The sequence below is a fragment of the Phyllostomus hastatus genome, unplaced genomic scaffold (assembly GCF_019186645.2).
Source record: "Phyllostomus hastatus isolate PE091 unplaced genomic scaffold, TTU_PhHast_1.1 phas_scaffold_501, whole genome shotgun sequence".
NCBI classification, from domain to species: Eukaryota; Metazoa; Chordata; class Mammalia; order Chiroptera; family Phyllostomidae; genus Phyllostomus; species Phyllostomus hastatus.
The window spans coordinates 11237820-11264133 of record NW_025334033.1 but is presented as its reverse complement, the minus strand read 5'-3'; the positions used below and the strand labels follow the sequence as shown (position 1 = coordinate 11264133).

The following is a 26314-nucleotide window of genomic DNA, read 5'->3' as shown; positions in this document are numbered from 1 at the left end:
AAAAGTGATCCTCAGTGACACAGGTAAACCCCAAAGAGTCTTCTCTCTCCAGTTGCATCAGCTCTAAAGTCCTCACCTCCCCGGATCCTCCTCTTCGCCCTTTTATTAGAAAGCTGGGAAATCCTCTTCTTTTACACTGAAGAGGGTGAGAGAAAGGGCATTAAGTGCATGAATGATTAAAAAACAGGCCTTTTTCCTTATCTGAGTAGTGGGGCAAGCAATTGTCCTGGAGGCTAGGGAATATATTTCACTCCCTCTCAAGGTCCCTTGGTTCAAGGATACTGTCATTCTAGGGCTCTACAAGGGGGAGGGCCGGCAACGTCCATGCTGTCATGGAAACACGCCGCCGTGTTCCTTTTTCTTACGTGGGGCGGGGCACTGTGCCCGTCCACCAATCATCTACAGCATTTTTTGAGTAGCAGGCAACAGCAGCGAATGGGCGAGCCAATACTGCGTGACGCGCGGGAACAGGAGGAGTTCGAGGCCGGTGGCGGCGGTGGCGACAGTGTCCATCTGGGGATAGAGCTGGAGGGACCTGGGGAGCGTGCAGAGATCTCTAACTCAAGCGCGAGGGACCTCCCGCCGGGATGCCTGGTACTATTTGGAGAAAAATGGGGGCGCGGTCAGCTCTGAAGGCTTGGGGTTTGGGTCTGAAGGAATGGCTGACCGGAGGGGGCGGGGTGGCAAGCATGGCGGCGGTAACTGGGAAAGGGTTGGAGGGCCCTGAGGAGGGGGTGGGGAAGCATTAGCTAGGAAGGCTGAGTGGTCGTGAGAAAGCGTGAAGTGCTGTGGGGGTTTTGGCAAACAGATTGTAAAGCAGCCTTTTGGGGTGGTGGAGTCACCAGAAGGACGAGGAGAGTTGTGGGGGATGGAAAAGGGGCGGGAAGAGAAGAGGTTAGGAAGGAGGGGAAAGGGTGTCAACGGGAAGGTGATGGAAAAGGAAGGGGAGAGAAGGATAGGCAGGCTGATTGTAAATATTGAGGGATCCCGTCTTGGGAGGTATGGTAGGAAAGTGCTTTGCAAGATCATAAATATAGTAATGTTCTAATTGAAAGAGCACTAGAGTGGTCCCATTTCCCCAGTTCCTTCCTGTACTTCCCGCCCCATTATTTAAGCTCAAACTACGTGAGGAAGCCTAGTAGGTTACACAGAACTAATCTTTTGTTATTCCATTCTAGGGGAGCAGATGGACCCTACTGGAAGTCAGTTGGATTCGGATTTCTCTCAGCAAGACACTCCTTGTCTGATAATTGAAGATTCTCAGCCTGAAAGCCAGGTTCTAGAGGATGATTCTGGTTCTCACTTCAGTATGCTCTCTCGACACCTCCCTAATTTACAGACACACAAAGAGAACCCTGTGTTGGTGAGTGATATCTTGTTTGGAAATGATTGAACAAATTTTTTGTTTTTTTTCCTAATCTAGACCAACAAGCCAACATAAGTACTTAGGAGGTCACTGCCTTTTGGATACAGTTAGTTGGGAAAATGAAATCAACTGTGTTCACAAACACATATGTCTCATTCTGAATTATTTCATATATAGTAGGGATATTATGTATGTGTATTTTCTAGGATGTTGTGTCCAATCCTGAACAACCAACTGGAGAACAAGGAGACAGTAATAGTGGGTTCAATGAACATCTGAAAGAAAGCAAAGCTGCAGGTGAGCTGTTTAAAGCTATCAAACCTTTTCCTCAAGTGCATTTGTTAGAGCTGGATGGATTTAAACGTGTGGTTGTGAATGTGTGTAAGGAAGTCTATCACAGTATCTGGTACATAGTAGGCACTGAAAAGGTTGATTTTCTGTAATGTATCTGATTAGGTTTGCATAGTCTGCATTCCTGAATTTGTATTAAAGTTTAGTAAAATGCCTTTTGTGCTAATATCTATTGTATTTTTCAGACCCTGTGGATTCTTCTCACCTGGATACATGTGGTTCCATCAGTCAGGTCATTGAACAGATACCTCAGCCAAACAGGACAAGCAGGTAAACTAATATTTGAAGGACTTTATTTAAACTTATAAATGGATCAGTTCCTTTGCTTCTACCTTTGCCTCATCCCAAGGATAAGGGATTAATCTTAATTTTTTGAATTAGGGAGTGAGATTTGAAGTTTGTATTAGTATGGGTAGCTGGAATATCTTTTGTGCCAGTAATAACATTTTCTACACCTACATTATTCAAACTGTGATCTTTGTGCATGTGAAACAACATAAGCATTCCTCATTCTTAGCATAGATGTGATTTATTAGTGGGAAAAAATATCAAACAGTATTAGGTGTATAGTCAAAACTGGTAGGCATGCTTTCCACCAACCAAAATACTTCACTAGTTTTAGTCCCATAATGTTTAATTCATACCCTAAGCAGTACTCAGTTTTTACTTTGTCTTATCATTGTCCATTTATTGAATTTATCTTCTGTGTAGGCACTAGATTGGATGTTTATTGTGTTTTGAGAGTTTTTTTATATATTCTAGATACTAGTCCTTTGTAGGATATGTAATTTGCAAATATTTTTCTTCCACTTCTGCAGCTTGTCTTTTCATCATTTTCAGAGGGTTTTCCACAGAGCAGGTTTTTAAAAAAAAATTTATTGATTTGAGAGAGAAAGAAGGTGAGAAAGAGAGACAGACAGAGACATCGACAGTGATTTGTTGTCTCACTTCTTTATGCATTCATTGGTTGCTTCTTGTATGTGCCCTGACCAGAGATTGAACCTGCAGCCTTGTCATATTGGGACTGGCTCTAACCAACTGAGCTACCTGGCCAGCGCTCACAGAACAAGTTTTTAATTTTGATGAGATCTGTTAAGTATTTTTAACAGAATAATACAAATACATAATTTATTTTAAAAAGAGCTTATACTGAAAGGTAAAAGAGTACTTTTCTATTCTTGGTCATCTTTCACAGAGGCAACCCTATTTAAGTGTTTGTGTTTTTACTTCTTTGGGAAGTTATCTTTCTATCTCTTAATACTATTGTAAAGCTAGGTAATACCATTATACTGTCATTTCTTGTTTTATCAGATTAAGACAATTGAGTTCCATAATCAAAGATGAGGATTTACTCACAACAGTATTCCCCAATTTTTGTGATAATTATTTTAATTCTTTTATTGGCTACTTTTGTATGTCATATAATATATTTAAACCTTTTTTTTCTTCCATCAACTTTAGACAGTGGAGAAAAGTTTAACATCAGTACTATTTTTTGTCTATAATCAAGCCTCTTAGGATCTTTTTTAAATTTGTAATAAGTATTTTATTATGGAATAACTTTAGGTTTAAAAATTTTTTCAAGATAAACCCTCTTTTGATTTACCCAATTGTTCTACAAATAGTTATTGAGTATTTCCTATATGTCAAGCACTATTGAATTTGGGGGATATAAAGTGATCAGAAGAGATAAAAATCCTAGACTTTAATGTAGCTTACATTCTTGTTATGGGATATAGCAAAACATGATAAATAAGTAAAAGATACAGTATGTTAGACATTCATAGGACTGAAGAGAAAAATAAAACAAAAGAGGATAGGAAATGTCACAGGAGTTACAAGTTTAGATAGCGTGACTTAGGGAATGCTTCACTGTCCTGACATTTGATTAAAAATCTTAAGTGAGTAATTGATCTCTGTTGTTTTTTGGGATAAGTGCAATTCATGCATAGAAAACAGCAAGTGGAAAGTGCTTGGCATTTTTGAGCAGTGGCAAAGAGGAGTGGGAGGAGTCTGAGGTAAAGGCAAGTAGAATATATAAAGTCTTATGGGCACTGTGAGAAATTTGGCTGTTACTCTTAGTGAGATAGGAGGCATATGAGGATTTTGAGCAGAGGATTGACGTGATCTGAGTTGGATTTTAATAGGATCACTCTGGCTGCTGGATCAAGAATAGTCTGAAAGGTATACACATTTTTTTTGTTGATTATACCTCAGTAAAGCTGGGAAAGTGAAAATAAAATAAAAGAAACTATTTAAATAGAATAATAGTAATAAAAAAATAGACTGAAGGGGGAGCAAAGGCAGAAGCAGGAAGACCAACTAGGAGACTATTGAAATGATTTAGTCAAAATATGACAGTAGTGAGACAGAATTGATGGGACAGCAGTGAAATTCTAGGTTTTTGAAAGCAGGATTTAAAGACATTGAATATGAGAGTAAAGGAGTAACAGTGATCCTGTGTTTTTGGTTTGAGGAGTTGGAGAATGGAGTTGTTAATTGAGATGGACTGCAGGAGGAGGTCAGCTTTAAATTAAAGTTGAGCTGCCCCTCTGTCTTCCTCTCTCCCTCCCTTGCTCTCTCCCTCCCTCCCTCGCTCCCTCCCTCCCTCTCTCTCTTCCTTCCTCCTTCCCTTCCTTCCTTCCTCACTTGAGGACATTTTTTTTTTCATTGATTTTAGAGAGAGAGGGAGAGAGAAACATCAATGTAACAGAGAAACATTGATCTGTTGCCTCTTGTAGGGTCCCTGACCAGGGATTAAACCCATAACCTAGCTAGGCATGTGCCCTGACTGGGAATTGAATCTGCAACTTTTCAGTGTATGGGATGACACTCCAACCTACTGGTCCACACTGGCCAGGGCAAGTTGCCTTTTCAATTGCCAGTTGGAGGCAGTTGGCGATATACAAGTCTGGAGCTCGGGGGGAAGGTTTAAGCTGGAGATTTAATTTGCAGAATCATAAGCATATGGATAATATCCAGAGCCATGAATCTGAATACGATCATTAAGGAGGTGAGTGTAGATGGAGCAGAGAGGTCCAAAGACTCACTGGGTGTTAGCATTTAGAGGTCAGGGACATGAAGAAAAACCACCAAAAGAGACTGGTGAAGATCCAAGATGTGTGATTTGTGCTGTCTTTCATTGTTCTTCTATTTTTTTGTCATATTTGCTCTTGTAGTTTCTTTTCCTATATTTCCCTGGGTCATGCATGCATCTGGTCCTCCTAGTTATATAGGTAATGTTCTATACTTGGCTCTTGAACAACACGGGTTTGAAATGTGTGTGTATGTCCACTTATATGCAGAGTTGTTTTTTTTTTCCAGTAAATATAGTCAGTTTTTCCTCTCCTTTGGTTTCACATGTGCGGATTCAACCAACTGCAGGTGGAAAATAGTATTTTTGATCCATGATTGGCGATCCATGGATGCAAAGGGCTAACTCTATACATGGTTCTACACAATTTTATTTTTTATTTTAAGAATTTATTTGTTAGAGAGAGGGGGAGAGAGGGAGAAGGAGGGAGAGAAACATCCATCAGAGTTGCCTCTCATCTGCCCCTAACCGAGGACCTGGCCCACAACCCAGACATGTGTCCTCACTGGAATCAAACAGGTAATCTCTCAGTTTGTGAGATGACACCCGATTCACTGAGCCACACCAGTCAGAGCTACTTACTGATTTTAGAGAGAGAGGAAGAAACAGAGAGAGGAACATCGGTTTGTTGTTCCATTTATTTATGCATTCATTGGTTGACCTTGGTATGTGCCCTGATCAAGGATTGAACCTGCAACCGTGGTGTATAGGGATGAGGCTCCAACTTGCTGAGTTACCCTTATGTATAGGACCTTACTTTTGTTTATGTTTTTTGACCTGTGATAGGATCTTTTAAAAAATACATAGGCCTCTTACCTGTATTTTATTCAGATACTCTGGTTCAGTGTTTCTGTTCTAAGATTTTTTGCTGTAGTATTTTTGTGAACTGTGTTTGCTTTAATAGATGTATTTTTGAACCCCTGCCCTGCACATCTAATGCACACCTTCTTGTAACTTGTCAGTAATTCGAGTGCAAGATTTTTCTAGCCCTTCTCATATCTTTTCAGAGAAAGATAAAATTCAAGTGTTTTGTTCTTTTTCTTAAGACAAAATTCAAGTGTTTTGTTTTTTTTCTTAAGACAAAATTCAAGTGTTTTGTTCTTTTTCTCTGGTTAATTGTATTACTTAAATGTTGTACACTGTTTTTGAGTTGTTAACCTTTTTGGTGCTTGTTTGTAGAAAAGAAGCACTATTGGGGTGAGGTTTTTTACTTAGTCAGATTTGCTTAAAAGGTGGTTGGTGTGTGGGGAGTCACAATAAAATTCAAAGAGTGTTTCGAACAAAGTGTCCCAACCTATCTGGGAACACATGATTGTGTCTTTCTGCTATGTAGCGTTTTGGGACTGTCATTTGTGCCTGCTCCTCCTGAGGGGGAAGAGAATGAAGAAGAGGTAGAAGAGAAGGAGAAAGGAGAAAAGGAAGAAGATACTCCAGATAATGCCACACACTCCCTTGGTGCTGAAGGTAGCTCTATGCCTTTTTCAGAATAGTAGATTGTTCTAAGTCCCTTTAATGTGAGCATACAGATAGTACATTTCTTCTTTTTATCAGGTTATAGATTTGTCATTAAATTGAGCATACTCATTAAGAAATGTGCTAGTAGTCTAAGATATCTTACCTAATTTAGTGTTCAGAAATTAGTAGATCATATTGACTCTTCCTCCTAATCACTTGTTTGTGCACATGCATATCTTCTCTTCCTCCTTTTGTAATCAGATATTTTTTGGGATATATGCTTTGTGGGGTTGGAAGTACATTGAATTGTTGAGTGTGCGGGTATGGTTTATGTATACCTTCAGAAAGTAGACATAGTCTACCATATTCAGTGCTTTTGAGGTTTTATAATAGGCAATTTTTGCTTCATTACACATTTTTACCTTCCCTTTTAGTGCTTTATTCTTAATTCTATTTCGAAAAGTTTGGGGGGACAGGGCTTTGATGTGAAGCACTTAACCTGAGCTTGTTTTGCTAAAACAGCACCTTGCCTAGTGCATGATATTGTAGGATGATACTTAATTTCTTTGGTTTTGTTCCTAGATCCTGCCTCATCACAGTTGGGCTTTGGGGTTCTGGAACTCTCCCAGAGCCAGGATGTTGAGGAACACACTGTGCCATATGAAGTAGACAGAGAGCCTCTACAGTCAGCAATCGCCAACCCAAGCTATCCTAGGCTATCTGGTGTGGATTCTAATATTGGTATGAAACATGTTTTCTGGCTTTAGGAGTTGTTTTCCTTCCATGCTAGAGCTATTCTTCCCTTGATAACATTTACTAGTTAATACAATCTACATTAATATAGGAAGGGTGCATAGTTGTCTGGCAAATACTTGTTAGTTGATGGCTTGCAAATTAAGGTTTTTTGTAAGTGGGTTATTGGTTTTCCTTTTTTTGAAAATATGTATTTTTTCAAATTGGACTTCTTTCTATTAAAATCTTTACCTTTACAAAAGCTTCTACTACTTTGGAAAATTAAATATCTTCTTTCTGTCTCCTTCTAAAACTTAAAGCAATTAAGCATGAAGAACAATCCAATGAAGATGGCTCCATGGCAGAACAGCCCAGCGAGGAATCCCCTACGGTGGCACAGCCCAATAAGGACATACATATGGTCAAAGAGCAAAATCCACCAGTGGCAAGGTAACCCATCCCATGTTCCTTCTAGAAAGTATTTTTAGGTTTCTGCTGTAGGGTTATACTCATTTCACTTGGCCAGGAGGAAACATTTAAAAAAATTGTTGATTTCCAACTTCCCACTCCCATGCCATTCTGAGCATATTTCTGGTCCAGTAGGAACATTGATTATTCATGAATTCTCTTCGTGCTCACCTTTAGGCACATTACAAAGCCATTTCATTGCTGCTGTAACTATAAGCATGACTCCTTCATCTTTGATTGCTCCTCCTCCTCTCTGATCTTTGTCTACAAAGGTACTGTCTCGCTGTGTGAGGTATTGTAGTCTCTCTCGTGTTGTTAGGAGTCACACGGGTATTATATTTGAAAGTTGACTCTTTCTGTACTTGAGGAGTGCCCAAATTGCTTTGGGTCTTCAGGTATCCTGCATTTGGTAGTTTATGATACAAATGTAGGGAGGTATTATTTTCCCAAATCTTTTAGGCTCTAAGCCTGATAGGAATTGGGCAGTATATCTCTGTTCTGCCTGTCGTGATTGTTGTCTCCAAAAGAGCATTGCCTCTGGTCGACAGCTGAAGTTTGGATATGGCAGAGGAAAAGTGAGATGCTTCCAATTTGGGGCAGGATGACTAAGCATTCAGTATTATTTGCTACTTCCTTCTGTAGAAACAGTGGGGAATGTGGTCCTGGGGTCCTGAATAAAGTTGAATATCAAGAGAAGTTCTCTTTCTAATGCAAAACATTCAGCTTAACTGGGGCTGGCTTTTTAGGCTTTTCTTTAGGAAGTTGCACACTAGCTAGTTTTGCTATCCTGTTTGTTCTCAGGGGTGGTAGGGTAGATGAACTTCATAAATCTTTGGAAAGCAAGTCAGCACTGAGTGTCTTCTATGTGTGAATAGTATGGGTGTGGAGTCTTGGTTTGGGCTTTGATTGAGTAGATGGAATGGAAAAAGGCCAGCAGAAGATAACGTGTGTAGCACTAGTATAGAGGTTAATTTACATGTAGGTCCTTTACTTGGAAGGTTATTGGTAGAACTGGCATTGTTGTGGTCTGGATCAGAATCCTTCATGCAGGAATAGATAATAGCATATGCAACACAAATCCCTAAATCACTCACCAGTAATCTTGTGCAGCACAGCAGTGTGCAGGGTAGAAAAGAGGTATTGCTGTGTAAGAGACTGAGACAGGTTTTGAAATGGGCGGAGGCTTTGTATCTTTATCTAGTATCTTATTTCATGTTCAATAAGTAGTTATATAGACTAGAGCTACTGAAATTTTTGAAATTATTAAAACAGGGAAAGTTTCTCAGCTCAAAGATGAAAGTATTTAACATAGCAACTTTTTCTTCTGGTGATATGACTCTCCTAGGTCAGAGGACTTGCCTCTTAGCCCCAAAGTATCTGTTACTGCAGTGGAAACAAAAGAACAAACATCTGCTCCAGAACTTCTGAAAGATGGACTGCAGATTCAGAAGTCACCAGAGCCTGAGGCTTTGTCGACTCAGGAAGACTTGTTTGACCAGAGCAATAAAACAGGTATAAAGAGTAAATTGGTTGTGGCCTTGGACGGGTACTCATTTGCGTAGTGTCGTCCTGATATGCCAAGGTTTCAGGTTTATCCCTGGTCAGGGCACATACAGGAATCAGCCTATTAATACATATATTTATGTGGATTATGTATTAATCCAAGTAAGAAAAGCAACAAATTGATGTTTCTTTCTCTGTCTCTCCCTCCCTTCTTCTCTCTCTCAAATGAAAAAAACACACAAAAAATAAAGAGTAATTAGTTGCTGTATAGCTCTTCTTCTTCAAAGTTATAAACTTTTTATTTCTGTTTTGAGATTACTGTTTAAGTTAGAAGACAGTTTATGGTATGCAGACTTTGTTTTTTTAATTCTCACCTGAGGATATACCCACTGATTTGAGAGAGAGAGAGAGACATTGATGTGAGAGAGGGACATCGATGCGAGAGAAACATTGGTTGCTTCCTGTGTGCACCCCAACAGGGGATTGAACCAGCAAACTAGGTAATGTGTCTTAACTAGGCGTTGAACCTGCAACCTTTTGGTGTATGCAACGATGTTCCAACCAGTTGAGCCATCTGGACTGGGGCTGGTATGCAGACTTGTTTGGGATATGGAAGGAAAGTATGTTTCTAGCTGATTAATGAGAAGGGCTTTTTGGGAATGATTGCTATTTAATATTTTAATTTTCTCGCTCTTTTGGAAATGGAGATATTGAGGAATAATAGCTAATATAGTAAATTTAATAATTATGGACAGACTAGCTATTTCTGCCATCATAGGTCTCCAAATCTTTAATATAATCAGGTATAAGTTTTTCATATTCACCTGGATTACAGTGAACTTACTCATCTGTTTGTTAGTTCATCTACCACAAATAGGAAGTTGTGGTTTAGCAGAAAGAAGGTAAAACTTAGAAGACTAGAGTGGTATTTTTTTCACATATTGTTAACCCTCACAGTCCCCCATTCTGTCACCTACAGAGTCAGAAAGCTTCAGTAATAACTAGTGAAAATATACATTAAGTCTTCAATGTTGATAGGTTCTGTGATTTTAAGTGAAACAATGTGTAACAAAACCAATTTTAGCATAGGCTAGTTGATATAAACAAGAGTTAAGTTCATAGGACATCTCACCAATGTAGTAATGAAATAATGTTGAATGAAATGGTATTATTGGAGGACCTGCTCTAATGTGTTGGTTGTAAGGAGGAAGGAAGAGAGGGTTCTGTTCCTTTACTGAGGTGTGATTGTGTGTAAGACATTCAAAGGGTTACTAAGAAATCTTTTTTGGTCCTCACTGAAACTATAAGATATTTAAGAAATCCCTTCATATTTGGGATTAATATAGCTGATCCTCCAACTATTGCTAAGTAGGGACCAACAGAAAACTCTTCATAATATAAATCAGTATTGGCTGTTCATACATCCTTTTACTAATGTGTTAGTATTTTTTTGTCTCCTTTTTAAGAGGCTCAGGTTCTAATCATGAAAATTGCTGCATTCATGTGATCAGGTGTCATATGCATTGATTTGACTTCCCCCATTTCTATATTATGCCATGAGCTTACTTCACCTTAGGCAGACCTTGAAATAAAAGTCTCACTTGCTGTTCTGTAATAGAAGCTTCACCAGAAAGAAGAGTAGTCAAGCAGAGGTATCAGGATTCTGGCCTTTTCAAGCTTCAATCATGACAGAAAGAACCAAGGAATTCTTTTTGTCAGTTTGTTATTATAGAAACCCGTAGTTTAGTAGGGAGGGGGAGATTTAATGACCCCTCATAATTTGTGTCAGCATGGCATTCCATCAGTTGTGCTACAGTTGGAAAACAGTTTCTGCCCTCTTGGAACATTGTTGGAAAAATGCCTGTTACTTTTTTTTGCAGTACGGAGTATTTTTTTGTTTTCTTGTTTTTTTTGTTTTTTTTTTGACAACTCAGTAATGTCAATCTGAGAAGTAAATGCAACTAGATTTTTTTTTTTCAACAGCTTCTGATGGTTGCTCTACTCCTTCAAAGGAAGAAGGTGGCTGTTCTCTGGCTTCCACACCTGCCACCACTCTGCATCTCCTGCACCTCTCTGGTCAGAGGTCCCTTGTTCAGGAGAGCCTTTCCTCGTACGTAAGCCTGAATTAGCTCTGCCAGGGAAATGTGCCTGTGGGTTTTAGGCTAGGGCTGAAAGAGCTAAAATTGTCCATTAGTCCAGCATTCTTTTTGAAACCAAAAGGTAAACTCTGGGTTTTAGAATTTGGAGGGTAAGAACTTAGCGGAACTATTGAAGGTAGGTAGGTCTGCTTTCCCATTATGAGATTTTATAATAGTAGACCAAAGGTTTCACTAGGGAAGAAACTGCCCGGGTACGTAGAGATTGCTAGGCATCTAAAACAAGTATCCTGCTCTTGTTTGACTAGCAGTTCTTCCCATTTAACAGGGGTGGAGAATGGGTTATACTAGAATTGACAGTAGTTGGATTTTTTTTTTTATCTGTTAGGGCAAAGAGATTTGTTTTTTTAAATAAAAATGTGCACAATCTTTATAATAGGTAAAAACGTCGTAAATATTTTTTGTCTCAAATCTGTAGATGAGTTATTTTTATAGTACTTTCTCATCTGCTTTTCCATCATATCCTTGTGTCTGATCATTTACTTTCTCTTAATATGGCCTAATTTTGGATATGTCTACTCTGAGAAATAGTTATTACCATATTATTCATGGCTCTTCCACCTGCCTCAGGTAGTTTTTTGAGAGAAATGCTAGTAAATATTTGTCTGAATGGCTTAGATATTTTTGTCATTAAAATGTAAATAAATGCAAAACTGTAGCTGTGGTAAAATAACCTGTGATTTTCTCTTTATATAAAGGAATTCCTCAGATCTTGTTGCTCCTTCCCCTGATGCTTTCCAATCTACCCCATTTATTGTTCCTAGCAGCCCCACAGAGCAAGAAGTAAGGAAAGGTGAGTTCTCTTGATCTCTCTGTTGATCTTTGATTAGAAGAGCAGCACTTCTGCCTTGCATAATTTTCTGTTTCCTTTATATGTTATTATACTGTGACCTAAACTGTTCCGTAAGACTCATGTCTGTTTTACTTTTAGGGATGTGGCCTAGTGTAAAGTGCTCTCCTCAGTTCTTACACTGACTCTTCTTGCACTGACTTCTTCTTCACTGACTCTTTTGAGCTTTCTGTACTGCTGGCTCTGTAAAAAGATCTTTAAGGGAAAATTTTTAGGTTTTTAAACTTAAACTCAAATGACTTAGTATAGTGAAGAACTGGGTATATTACTAATGGCTAGTAGTTTCCAGCAACACGTTCATGTGTTATTGGTGAGAGGGAACCAAAAATTGTTTCTTTTGTTTTTTATAGGTTATTTTTGCTATTATCAAAGAAATTTTTGTCAAAGAGTGTCTAGGAGCAGGTGGTAGAAATTTTTACTTCATTCACTTCTTCCTTTGAGGACCTAGCTTGTTCATAAGAAAGTTTTTCTTCTTACTTATCTCATTATCTCAACCTCTTGCTCAGTTCTAGTCTCCTATCCAGTGGTTAAAGATATTTCTAAATTCCTACAAAGCCTTTCCAATAAATTCCATGATTTTCTCTCTTTCACACTAATAGTGGTACAATAGCTAATATTTATTGAATACTTAGTGTATCCTAGGCACTGTTCTATGACCTTTTTTGGTTCTAGGTGCTGCTTTTTGGTTTTTATCATGAAATCTTTGCAGCAATTTTAAGAAGTAGGTGTTACTTTCATTCCCATTATATAGATGAGGAAATGGTGGCACAGAGAGATTTCACTCCACAGCTGTCAGGTATATACCTCCTATGATATTCTACTGTCTCTGCTCTTAAGTGATACAAATATAGAAACATATTTAACTCTTTTTCAGATGTAATTTACCCATGGCAGAATTTAATCTTAGACTTTCTTCTGCCACAAACTTTGTATCTGGTTGTTTTCTCTTGAAATCAGTTGTAGGTTTTCAAATGAACTAATATTTTAAGCATAACATGATTAGTGATATCTTTACTAAAATAATAAAAGTGCATCTCTTCTACAAAAACTCCTGTTAATGTAAGTTACATTTGATTTATATTTAGAACCATTTCTTCTATCTGTAGTGTGAACATACAAAAACAACTATATTAAAGTGCTTTCTCCCTGACAGTAAATGTAATTAAAACAGGCATACCTCAGAGATATGACAGGTTCACTTCCAGCCCACTGTAGTAAAGTGAATATTGCAGTAAAGTATCATAATAAAGTAAGTTGTAGTCTTTCTGTTCGTGTGGGGTGTGCCTTCAATTTGTAAAATTGAAACCTCTGTGAAGCACAATGAAGCAAAGTGCAATAAAAGGAAGTGTGCCTGTACTCCAGAAAGTTTGGAAAGCAGATAGGAAAGTAAGGAGAAGAAAATAAAAATCACTTGTGATACTGCATTCCAGATATAACTATAATTACTATTTGGATATATTTCCTTTCAGAGTATTTCTTTTTTTTTTTTAAGATATTATTTATTTTTAGACAGAGGGGAAGGGAGGGAGAAAGAGAAGGAGAAAAACATCAATGTGTGGTTGTCTCTCAAGCACCCTCCAACTGGGGACCTGGCCTGCAACCCAGGCATGTGCCCTGATTGGAAATTGAACTGGGGATTCTTTGGCTCACAGGCCAGTGCTCAATCCACTGAGCTATACCAGCCAGGGCCCCTTTCAGAGTATTTTCTATGCATAAATATAAAGAGGTATCTTTACACACTTGTGATCATTTTATGTATATGATTCAGAGTACTTCGGTTTTCAAATAACCTATTTCCCTTGTCAATTGTATTTTAGATTTAATGTATTCGCTTATTACATACAATATTTACTAAATATTTGCATATAACTGTTTGTAGGACTATGCACGCTTTCTGTATTTTTGTTTTTTGCTAAGATTATTAACCTAAAGCTTTTCATTTGTAGTACTTAGAACAGCAGGCCCTTCATAAATGCTTTGTCATGGTAAGAAAGATCAAGGCAGAAGTGGTTTGTGAGAGTGGTCTAGGGCAGCGATTTTCAGCCTTTTTCATCTCATGGGACACAATAATTAGTAAAATTTTGTGACACACCCCCAAAATACATTGTTTTGTTAATCTGACCAAAAAAATAGGTATAATTTTTTTTAATACTTTTTTTAAACTCTTTTTTTTTTTAAAGATTTTATTTATTTTTAGAGAGGGAAGGGAGGGAGATAGAGAGAGAGAGAGAAACATCAATGTGTGGTTGCTGGGGGTTATAGCCTGCAACCCAGGCATGTACCCTGGCTGGGAATCGAACCTGCGACACTTTGGTTCAAAGCCCGCGCTCAATCCACTGAGCTACGCCAGCCAGGGCAAAATAGGTATAATTTTGATTAAATTACCTACCCTTTTTGCTCCAAAGTGACTTTCTAAAATAACAGGTGCCTCCATTTGTGTATAAGGATTTCTGTTTCCATGAGTTAACTAATCAGGTGTAACCTTATGCAGCATGACCAATAAAATGCAACTCGAATATATGACTGATACATTTATGGTTCAAGACAGGGCATTCACACTGATGGCTATTGTTGTATTGGCTGTTGTCATCTTTTTACTTGGCAGTCTAAGGGAAAAGAGGTCAGTGCCCCTGACTGAATAGCCAGGTATCGCATGTTTGAAAAATTCTTGTGGCATACCTGTTGAAAATCACTGGTCTAGAGGAAGCCTGTTTGGGGTCAAGTTGTAAGACAGGGGGAAAAGGGTTGATGAATCAAATACCTAGTTAGCCAGGCTGGCTCTGAGGAAGATGCCAATGGCCTTCAGGTGGGTAATATACTGTGGGAAAATAGGTTTCATGCATGTGTTTCCCTCCTAAGCAATGTCTCAAGATTAGGGTCTTGTACTTAGTGTTTTGGTAAATCAGTGCTGAGTGGTATTGGTATATTTTTTTTTCTCCTGCTTTTTTTCCTGGCACCCATCTCTCTGCACTTAGCCATTGTTAGTGCAAATATAGTGATTTCATAAATGTATAGATACTTATGTAGAGTGGTGAACAAGATCACTGGTCTGTGGCAGAATATGTGATGGTTAAATCAGGTACCATTAATTTGGGCTTTCCTATGCAGAATGTGAAAAACTGAATTATAATCAGGAAAGAGTCTCAGAGGAGCTAAGTGTTAACATTTCTTGTGGATGGGTGGTTATCCCCAGATGAACTCCATTTTAATCTGTAACTGACTTTTGGGAGTCTGCGGAAGAAAGTAAGTATTACTAGATTTGTAGGGCCTAGTCGATTCATCTGTCAACTTTTCTGAAAATTAAGTCAGTGTTTTTTAAGAATGGAAGTTTCTGTAATGTAACTTTTATTAGTGGTATTGGAACATGAGTAATGTTGATGAGCGCTTATTTCTAAATTTGTTTTTAATACTTTAAACCAGATGAGCCAATGGACATGTCAGTGTTATCTGAAGGAGGAAGAGAGTCTCTTCAGAAGAAACTCAAAGGTGATGAATCAGTGGAGACAGAAAACCTCCCTGTGCCCCCTGAGCCCGTGATGTCACCACAAGCCTCAACACCAGTGTCCCAGAGCACGCCAGTCTTCACTCCTGGGTCACTTCCTATCCCATCCCAGCCGGAGTTCTCTCATGTGAGTGTTGTAGAAAGATTTTTTTCTCCTAATATTTTTGAAAGACTAACCTTATTGAGGTATAATTTATAAACCATAAAACTCGCCTGTTTTAAGTGTATAGTTTAGTGATGTTTTAGTAAATTTACAGAGTTGTGTAACTAAGACAGCACAATCTAGTCTTAGAACATTTCCAGAGTCACTGGACAGCTTGTGTTCTTTTTAATGTTTAAATCATGTACTATGTCTTTAAAATTTTTGGAAATGTTACTGCAAAATTAAAAGGGGGCATTAATCATTTTTATACCTTAATACAACTGCTTGTCATTTTTATCTTTCTACATGCCTACATTTTATAAAAATGAAGTTGTCTGTAATGAACATATAACTCATTTTTTCTAGTTAACATTGTGTCATATTGATTTTTAAATGTTATGTCATTTTCATATTATCCTTCTAAAGCTTGCCTAATATTTCTTTGAGTGGATGTACCATAATTTAATTGTTCCTGTGCTGAGGTTACCAGGATGGTTTTTAGATTTCAAAGGAGAAGTTAGTTTTCTTCTAAAAGCAAGGAAAAACTGAAGTCTCATTTGTGTAATTTTATTTCTACTTATTTTCAAAAAGATTTTATTTGTTTTTAGAGAGAGGGGAAAGGAGGGAGACAGAGAGGGAGAGAAATATCTATATGCAAGAGAATCATTGATTGGTTGCCTCTTGCATGCTCCCCAACCAGAGACTTGGCTCACCACGTAGACATGTGCTGTGATTGGGAATCATACTGGCAACCTTTCAGTTCTCAGGATGACACCCAACCCATTGAGCCACACCGGTCATTTGTATGATTTTAAATTTAAATATTTAAAAAGTGAAGTTTAAGTTTTATTTATAGTGAATTGAAGGTCTTTAAATCTAAGTGGCTATATTATATATTCAGTCTAAATGCCCGTTCTTATGAGATCTTAAGTGGGGAAATTATTTTAGTATTGGAAGAACTTTCATGCCTTTCAGTTTACAGGTGTTGTTATGAAAGTTTATTTTTAAAAATGAATAGTGATTCACCATAAATTTGATGAGGAAGAGACAGTAGGAAGAAAGAAATTGAATTGCCGTCTAGAGTTTTAAAATGTTCATTTTGCTGAAAATTCTGTTTTATGAAAGTCATTAGAAGTGATTTGGTGGAGTGGTTAAGAACAGCTGGCTCTGCCCGTACTATCTTTGTGACCCAATGAAACTGAGCTTCATTTTCCTTATCAGATCAAATGGGGATATTAATATTACCTAACAAGGTACTTGTGAAGGTTAAATGATGTAATATACTTTAATATATAAGGTATCCAGGATAGTGTCTTGCATGTGGAAAATACTCCATAAGGGTTAGTCATTGCTGGCAGTGAAAGGGTAAAGATAAGGTTATCTAATGATGAAGGGAATGGTCAGTCATCAAATACCGTTTCCTTTACCTTTTGTTTTTCTATTACTGTTGTACATGAACATACATAGTTTGAAAGAGTCATTAGGATTTAGGGATGAGCTATAGGCAATGATGCATGGCATGGAGAATTTTTCAGTAAAGGTAGCTAATATTAGAGATCAGTTACCAGCTGATATTTGGTTACTGATATTTATCAGTAACCAAACAGAGCTTTTAAGGAAATGAAGGTCTTAGCTGTGGTATCACTACCTACAGAAGTGATTCCTGGCCACAAAGGGAAAACTGACTTTTTTGAAGAATAAGATGCTATTGAAGAAATTGCCCCATCTTCAACATTTACCAATGACCTTCAGAGGCAGATATAAAACCGGCAATGAAAATTTGAGACAAATGAGTGATGCTAAACATACTCAGAGGTCCCTGGAACCTAAGATAACCCTAGTCATATTTCTTTAAGATTCCTCTGTTCCTTTAAAAAAATCTCTGAAGGGTACCTTTACAACATAGTTTTAATGTTCAGGGTTTGATTTTACAGTAAGCATTTGTAAAAAAGCCAAAAAGGAGTCAGATAGTTTAAACAAGCTGTCTTCCCACCCTACTTAGAGACAACCACTTTCAATTATTTAGGCTTTTTCTTGTTATTTATGTATATAATTCTATATTTCTTGATTATATTTACATATATTTAGAGTTTTTAAAAACTACTTCCCCTTGTCTCCAGAATAATGTTATAATATTGTTTAAATCATTATTAATACTATTTTATAAACTATTCACAGCAGTGCCTGTGGAATATTGTGATTTTTTTTCCATGTTTGCATAATTTCTTTTCTCTGAAATTGACGATTATCTTTTTTTATTTGTTTAAACTTCTATCTGCTTCTCACTAAATTAACCCTAGGCTTTCTACTAATTATCAAAATCTCCTTTCAGGCTGTTCAGAGCCTCAAACTTTGTCGTTTTCCAGAAACCTCTTTTGGAGCCTTCTGATTTCTAATCTATATTATTGCTTTCTGTGACTGATGCATAACTGTCATCTCCCCTCCACTGTTGTCCTTACCTGTCTTTATATTGGATTCCTCTTGGGCTCTTTGTCTTCTTGCATGGCTTTTCCCTCATTTGGGTGGAGGACATTCTTTAGTAGCATGCTCTCTACTGTTGTGTGTTATTCATAGTTTTTAGGAGTATTAGAATTGTTGGTTGAAGATAATTTTCCTTTAAACTTTTTGAAAGAATTGCTCCACTATTTTCAAATTTCCAGTGTTGCTGTTGAGAAGTGAGCAGCTAGTCCAATTCTTATCTTTAATGTATGAGATCTTTTTTTCCTTACTGGAATATTGTAGGATTATCTCTTTGTCCATAGTGTTCTGAAATTTCCAGACTCTTGGCATAGAACTATTTTCATTCATTGTATTGGGGAAATGGTAAGCTCTCTCAGTGTAGAAACTCAGGTCCTTCAGTTCAGAGACTCAGGGACAAACATTTAATTCATTAATTTCTTCCCCTTATTTTTTCTCTTTATCTCTTTTTTTTTGTTCAACTTTCTGGGTGATTTCCTCAACTACCATTTTATTTTTAAATAGCTTTATTAAGATATAATACATGTATTACATTTTTCACCCCTTTAAAGTACAATCTAGTGGCTTTTAGTACATTCACAAAGTTGTGCAGTTATTCATTTTCTGTCTTCCCTCCCCTCTCTCCCCACAATAGACCCCATGGCCATTAGCAGCCACTCTCGTTTCTCCCACCCCTAGTCAACTAACTACTAATCTACTTTGTGTTTCTATGGATTTGCTTATTTTGGACATTTCGTATAAGAGGACTTATATAATACATAGTCTTCTGTCATTAGTATATTTCATTTAGCATAATTTTTTCATGGTTCATTCATGTTGTGGTATGTTAAAACCTCATTTCTTTTATTCTGAATTACTACACTATGTATATACCATATCTTAGTCATCCATTTAACCGTTGCTGGACATTTGGGTTTCCCCTTTTTTGGCTATTGTGAATAATTCTGCTATGCACATTTGTGCACAAGTTTTTGTGTTGACGTATGTTTTTATTTTTCTTATATATACCCAGGAGTGTGATTTGCTGGGTTCAGCAATCTCTTAACCTTTCTCTCAGTTACTACTTTTTACTCTTAGGTTTTTAATTTCAAAACTTTTCCTCTGAATTTCCTTTATCTCTCTCTCTTTAAAGTAGCATTTTGTCCATTTTATGGTTATATTCATATTCATTTCTCTCTAAGATAGTAATAAATAGGTTTTTTGAAAAAATAGTTTTTTTCTCTTCTGTGGAATAGTTACTGTTTCTTCAAATAGATTTTGATGTTTGATTTCCACCTTAGAGGCTTTCTTCAAGTATCTGCTAATCCTTGATTGTCCACTTAAGAAAGAAATACCAGAAAACGGATTAGAAATTCTGACCTGGTACTTGGTTCTTGCTGTTTCCGGGATTCACTGTAGTGTGATCTGCCAGGCCATTTTGGGCATCTCCTAGTGTCAGTATCTTAATTTGTCTCAGTTTGGTTAGGTCCCCCAGAAAAATGTTTAATCTCCTGTCTGTTGGCTGTCATTGTTCTAGAAGTCTGTTGATGGAAGAGGACTGGGGTGTTGAGAGGCAGGTACAGCTTCCATTTAATATATAAATTTTCATTTAGTCTCTCTGTTTTCAGTGTGGTACTTTCTGATAACTGTGCCTCTTGTCCTCCATTTCAGGAACGCTTTATTTTACTCTCTCTAGGGTGGAGGTGGATCAGGGAGAGAGGATTGGGGGAATTGAACTACTTCTTAAATGAATTTCCAACCAGACCTCCTGTTTTTAGCTTTACCCTTCCAGAGTTACCTAGTGCTGCTTCCAGAGTTACCTGGTGCTGCTGCCAAGTCCTGAATCTTTATTTGGACTTGGTGGTTCTATGGTGTGATTCTGGTTACTTCCTGGCTTTTTCTACTGCTGGCCTAGGAATTCAGCTTTTACTAGTCTGCTAAATAGATGAATCTTCTTCCGGAATTTTGTTGCTGTTGTTTTTTTCTTCTGTTCTCTTTTTCTTAAAAAATTCATGCTTTAAAAACACTCCTTTACAATTGCTTAGCAGAGATTTGGAAAAGAGTTTCAATAAATGTGTGTGTTAAATCCATCACTTATGTTCCATACTTTTTTTATTATGTCTCAAACTTCTTACATGTTATTTTTTTAAGACTTTATTTATTCATTTTTAGAGGGGGAGAAAGAAAGGGAGAGAAACATCAATGTGTTTTCCTGTCATGCGCCCCCTACTGGGAGCCTGGCCTGCAACCCAGGCATGTGCCCTGACTGGGAATTGAACCAGTGATCTCTTGCTTTTCAGGCTGGCACTCAATCCATTGAGCCACACCAGCCAGAGCTTTATATGTTCTTAATAGCTAACCTTTGCACATCTGTTATTTTTCCTTTGCCTTGATTACTGGAGTCCAAATTTACATAATTTTGATGTTGTAAATATTTATGTATTTATTTTTTTAAAAGATTTTGTTTGTTTTTAGCAAGCGGGGAAGGGAGGGAGAAAGACAAGGGGAGAAACATTGATGTGCAGGAGAAACATCAGTTAGGCAACTGGGAACCTGGCCTGCAACCCAGGCACATTCCCTGACTGGGAATCAAATGAGAGATCTTTTGATTTGTGGGATGATGCCCAATCCACTGAACCATACTAGCCAGGGCAGATCTAAATATTTATAATGAGGTAATTACTAATCAAGAGAAAATTGGGATACAGCTAATCTTATACATCCTAATATGTATGTTCATTTTAATTAACATTAAAATTTTTATTTTCAAGTACAGTTGACATATAATATTACATTAGTTTAGGTATACAACATAGTGATTAGATAGTTATATAACTTCTGAAGTGATCACGCCAGTAAGTCCAATACCCATCTGAAATAGTTATTACAATATTATTGACTATATTCCCTATGCTGTACTTCACATTCCCATGACTATTTTTATTTTTATTTTTTATTTTTAGAGAGTGGGCAAGGGAGGGAGAAAAACATAGATATCTGGTTGCCTCTCATGTGCCCCCTACTGGGGACCTGACTTGCAACCCAGGCATGCGCCGTGACTGGGAATTGAACTGGCAACCCTTTGACTCACAGGCTGCCACTCAGTCCACTGAGCCACACCAGCCAGGGCCCATGACTATTTTCATAACTGTCAATTTGTACTTCCTGATCTCTTTACCTTGTGACTCATCCTCCCATGCCCCATCCCATCTGGTGACCATCAATTTGCTCTCTATGTCTATGAGTTTACTATCTTGTTTGTTCTTTAGATTCCACATATGAGTGAAATCATGTGGTTTTTGCTTTTCTGACATATTTTACTTAGTATAATATCCTCTAGTGTTATCCATATTGTCACAAGTGGGAAAATTTCATTTTTTATGGCTGAGTAATAGTCCATTGCATATAGATACCACATCTTTATCCATTTGTCTATTGATGGACCCTGGTTGCTTCCTTATCTTGGCTATTGTAAATAATGCTTCAGTGAACATAGGGGTGCATATATATTTTTGAATTGGTTTTGGATTTCATTGGATAAATATCTAGAAGTGAAATTGCTGCATTGTGTGATAGTTCTTTTTTTAAAAAATGAAAAAAATTTTGATTGATTTTAGAGAGAGAGAGATTGATCTGTTGTCCCATTTATTTATTCATTCATTGGTTCATTCTTGCATGTGCCCTGACCGGGAGTCAAGCCCACAAACTTGGCATATAGGGATGACGCTCTAACCAACTGAGCTACTCTGGCCAAGGCTTTTTAAAAAAAAATTTTTAGGATGTTCTGACAAGTGTGGCTCGGTTGAGCATCGTCCTGCAAAGTATAGTGTCACCTGTTTGATCCCTAGTCAGGGCACTTGCCTGACTTGTGAGTTTGGTCCCTGTGGGGGCACGTATGACAAGGAACCAGTTGATATTTCTCTCCCTGTCTTTCTTCCTCCCTTTCCCTCTCTCTAAAAATGAATAAATAAAATATTCCAAAAAATTTTTTTGCGGAATCTCAGTACTGTTTTCCATAGTAATTAGATCAATTTACAATCCCATCAGCAGTACACGAGGGTTCCCCTTTCTCCACATCCTCACCAACTCTTGTTTGTTGATTTCTTGATGATAGCCATTCTGACAGGTGTGAGATGATATCTCATTGTGATTTTAATTTGCATTTCTCTGATAACTAGTGATATTTAGCATCTTCATGTATCTATTGGCCATTTGTATGTCTTCTTTGGAGAAATGTATTCAGGTTCTCTGTCCACTTTTTAATTGGATTGTTTTTTTTTTAAAGATTGTATTTATTTTTAAAGATTTTATTTATTTATTTTTAGACAGAGGAGAATGGAAAGAGAAAGAGGGAGAGAAACATCAATGTGTGGTTGCCTTTTATGCATCCTCCACTGGGGACCTGGCCTACAACCCAGGGGCATGTCCTGACTGAGATTGAACCTGTGACCCTTTGGTTCACAGACCTGCGTTCCATCCACTGAGCTACACCAGCCAGGGCTGTTTTTTGCCTTTTGATGTTAAGTTCTATGGGTTTCTTATGTATTTTGGATATTAATCCATTATCAGATATATCATTGGCAATTCTCCTGCTTAGGAGATTGTCTTTTGTTTTGTTGACAGATTCCTTTACTGTGCAAAAACTTTTTAATTTGATGTAGTCTCCCATTTTATTTTTTCTTTGTTTTTCTTGCCCAGGAAGACATATACAAAAAATATATATTTCTAATGTCTTTGCCTGCTTTTGGAATCAGAGTAATGCTTGCCTCATAAAATAAGCTTGGGAGCTTTCCCTCCTTTTCAGTTCTTTGGAGTAGTTTGAGAAGGATAGGTGTTAATTCTTTGAATGTTTCGTAAAATTCACCTGTGAAACCATTTGTTCAGGACTTTTCTTTGTTGTGAGTTTTATGATTACTGATTCAATTTTGTTGGTAGTGATTAGTCTGCTTTAATTTTCTGTTTTTGATTTAATCTTGGAAGACATTGTGTATCTAGGAGTTTATCCTTTCTTCCAGATTGTCCAGTTTGATGACATAATTGTTCATAATATTTTCTTATAATCCTTGTATTTCTGTGGTGTCAGAAGTTACTTCTCCTACATTTCTGATTTTATTTACTTGGGTCCCCTCTTTTTTTTTATGAGTCTGGTTAAAGGTTTATCAGTCTTACCTTTTCAAAGAACTGGCTCTTGCTTTCATTAATCTTTTACATTTTTTAAAACTCTATTTTGTTTTTTTCTGCTCTGATCTTTATTGTTTCTTTGCTCTTACTCACTTTGGTCTTTATTTGTTGTTCTTTTTTGTAGTTCCTTAAGGTGTAAGGAACTAGGTTTTTCTTGTTTCCTGAGGTAGGCCTATATTGTTATGAATACAATGCTTTTGCTGTGTCCTATAGATTTTTGGGTAATTGTGTTTTCATTTTTATTTGTCTCAAAGTATCTTTTAATTTCTTCCTTGATCTATTGTCAACCTAGTCATTGTTTAGTAGCATGTTTGTGTATTTTTCAGTTTTCTTCTTGTAATTGAATTCCAGTTTCATACCATTTGTGGTTGGTGATGGTTGATATAATACCAGTCTTATTAAATTTATTGAGATTTGTTTTGTGGCCTGACATGTAGTCTATCCTGGAAAATGTTTCATGTGCACTTGAAAAGGACGTGTACTCTGCTGCATTGGTGTGAAATGCTCTGAAAATGTCAATTAAATCCATCTGGTCTAGTGTGTCATTTAAGCCTGATGATTCTTTGTTGATTTTCACCTGGAAGATCTATCCATTGATGTCAATTGGGTGTCAAAGTCCTCTACTGTGATTGACTGTATTACTGTCGATCTCTCCCTTTATGTCCATCACTGTTTGCTCTACATATTTAAGTGGTCTTGTGTTGGGTGCATAAATGTTTTTAAGCGTTATATCCTCTTGTTGGATTGATCCCTTTATCATTATCATGTAATGTCCTTCTTTGTCTGTTATTATAGTGTTTGTTTTAAACATTTCCATTTGCATGAAATATTTTTTCCATTTCTTTACTTCTAGTCTATGTGTGTCTTTGGATCTGAAGTGGTTCTCTTGTAGACAGCATATGTATGTGTATGAGCCTTTGTTTTCTTGTCCAATCAGATACCCTATGTTTTTTAATTGGACCATTTAATGCATTTACATTTAAAGTGATTATTGATAGATAAGTAGTTATTGCCATTTTATTATTCATATTTATGTTGCTCTTTTCCCCCCTCCTATTAAAGGAAATCCCTTTGACATTTCTTGTAATACTGGTTTGGTGGTGGTGAACTTCTTCAGTCTCAGAGTCTGTCTTTCCTTTAATTCTGAGTAGTAGCCTTGCTGAGTAGAGTAATTTCGGTTGTAGGTCTTTGCTTTTCATCACTTTGAATATTTTGTGCCAGTCTCTTCTTACATGCAAAGTTTCTGCTGAGAAATCACCTGACAGTCTAATGGGAGTTTTTCTGTATGTAACTTAACTGCTTTTCTGTTGCTGTTTTTTAAGATTCTCTCTTTGTCTTTAATCTTTATCTTTGATCTTTAATTCTGTGTCTTGATGTGGTCCTATGTAGGTTCATCTTGTTTATGACTTTCTGCGCTTCTTGGACTTGTAAGTCTATCTTTTTCTTCAGGTTATGAAAATTTTCAGTCATTATTTCTTCAAATAGGTTTTCAATTCCTTGCTCTCTTGCTTCCTCTCTCCTCCTTCTGGTGCACCTGTGATGCAAATGTTGGTATGCTTGATGTTGTTGTAGGAGCTCCTTATCCTATCCTTTTGTTTTAAATTCTTTTATTTTTGCTGTTCTGATTGGGTGTTTTCCTCTCTCTTGTCCTTCTGATTGCTGGTTCAGTCCTCTGCTTCATGTAATCAGATTTTGATTACTTCTTCTTTTGTTTTAATTTTAAGATTTTATTTAGTTTAGAGAGAGATGAAGGGAGGGAGAAAGAGAGGGGGAGAAACATCAATGTGTGGTTGCCTTGCATGTGCCCCCTACTGGGGACCTGGCCAGCAGTCTAGGCATGTGCCCTGACTGGGAATCGAACCAGCGACCTTTTGGTTCTCAGGCTGATTACTTCTAATATAGTCTTCATTTCAGTTATTGTATTTTTCATTTCTGACTGGTTCTTTTTTATGTTTTCTAAGTCTCTGTTTAAGTTCCTCTATTCTTCCCCCACATTCATTGTTTATAACCAGTGTTTTGAACTCTGTGTCTGGTAGATTGCCTGTCTTTATTTTGTTTAGTTCTTTTTCTGAAGTTTTGTCTTGTTCTTTCATTTAGGACATATTTCTTTGTCTTCTCATTTTGGCTGACTCCCTGTATTTGTTTCTATGTATTAGGTGAATCTGCTGTGTCTTCCCGGCTTGGCAGAGTAGCCTTATGTAGTTGGTTCCATGCGGGGCCCAGTGGTGCTATCACCTTGGTTCCTAGAGCTGTATGCTCCACGGGTGTCCCTTGTGTGGGTTGTGTGTTGTAGTTTAACCTTCATTGCTATTGGCATGCCTGTGGGTGCTGTTCTTTCTCAGTCTAACTGATGTGAGGGCTGTCTTTAACTAGAGTGGATGAGCTATTTTGTAGGGGATGATCCCTCAGAGCAGGGATCACTTTAGGGAGCTCTGGTGACAGCCAAGTCTGTCCTTGGGGTGTGTTGTTTGTGGAGTTAAAAAAAACACCACCTTGGGTGGTGCCATGGTGTGGTCTGAAGCTGGCCACCTGGTTTGTTGGTCCTGGTGCCTTTTGGGAAGGACTCTGGTGCACGCCAAAGTCAGTGGCCACTTATACTGGGCTTGGGATACATGGTAGGAACTACAGATTGATCTGTGGCTGGTTGCATTTGTGCTGGACTTGGGAGCCTTTGGTGTGCACCACAGTGTGAGCTGATGTCAGCTACCACTTGTGCCGGGCTCAAGGCTGCTTAGTTACAACTTTGTTCCAAGCCAAGACTTGCCAGCACTGGTTACTCTGTTCTGTGGAAGGGAAGGACACTTAGAGGTACAGGGCATACCAAAGCCTGCTGTTGCTTGTTTAGTGTTTATGGGCCTTGGAGGTAACTCTGCATCAAAAGTTGAGGCAAACTCCTCCTGTGGAGGAGATGCTGGAAGCTGTTCTGAGTTGTGTGGCGTGGAGTCTCCAGGGCAGGATGCATAGTGTTAGCCCAGTAAAAGGAGAGCTCAGATTTTGTGCCCACCTACTTTTGCAGGGTGGTCGGGAGTTGAGTTTAACAAAGGAACAATGGCACTT

General features: G+C 37.7%; 1 protein-coding gene across 2 annotated transcripts in view; it reads left to right on the top strand.

The window, feature by feature from the left end:
• Positions 1-419: 419 nt before the first annotated feature.
• TP53BP1 (tumor protein p53 binding protein 1) overlaps positions 420-26314 on the top strand; it is a 76419-nt gene continuing 50524 nt past the window's right edge. For both annotated transcript variants that reach the window (XM_045822563.1, XM_045822562.1), the window contains exons 1-11: positions 420-594; positions 1179-1363; positions 1573-1663; positions 1903-1987; positions 6145-6275; positions 6849-7007; positions 7319-7448; positions 8812-8978; positions 10953-11079; positions 11824-11918; positions 15396-15604. In XM_045822563.1, the coding sequence (XP_045678519.1) occupies positions 588-594; positions 1179-1363; positions 1573-1663; positions 1903-1987; positions 6145-6275; positions 6849-7007; positions 7319-7448; positions 8812-8978; positions 10953-11079; positions 11824-11918; positions 15396-15604 (1386 nt within the window). In that variant the 5' untranslated portion in view covers positions 420-587. The remainder of the gene's footprint in view (positions 595-1178; positions 1364-1572; positions 1664-1902; positions 1988-6144; positions 6276-6848; positions 7008-7318; positions 7449-8811; positions 8979-10952; positions 11080-11823; positions 11919-15395; positions 15605-26314) is intronic.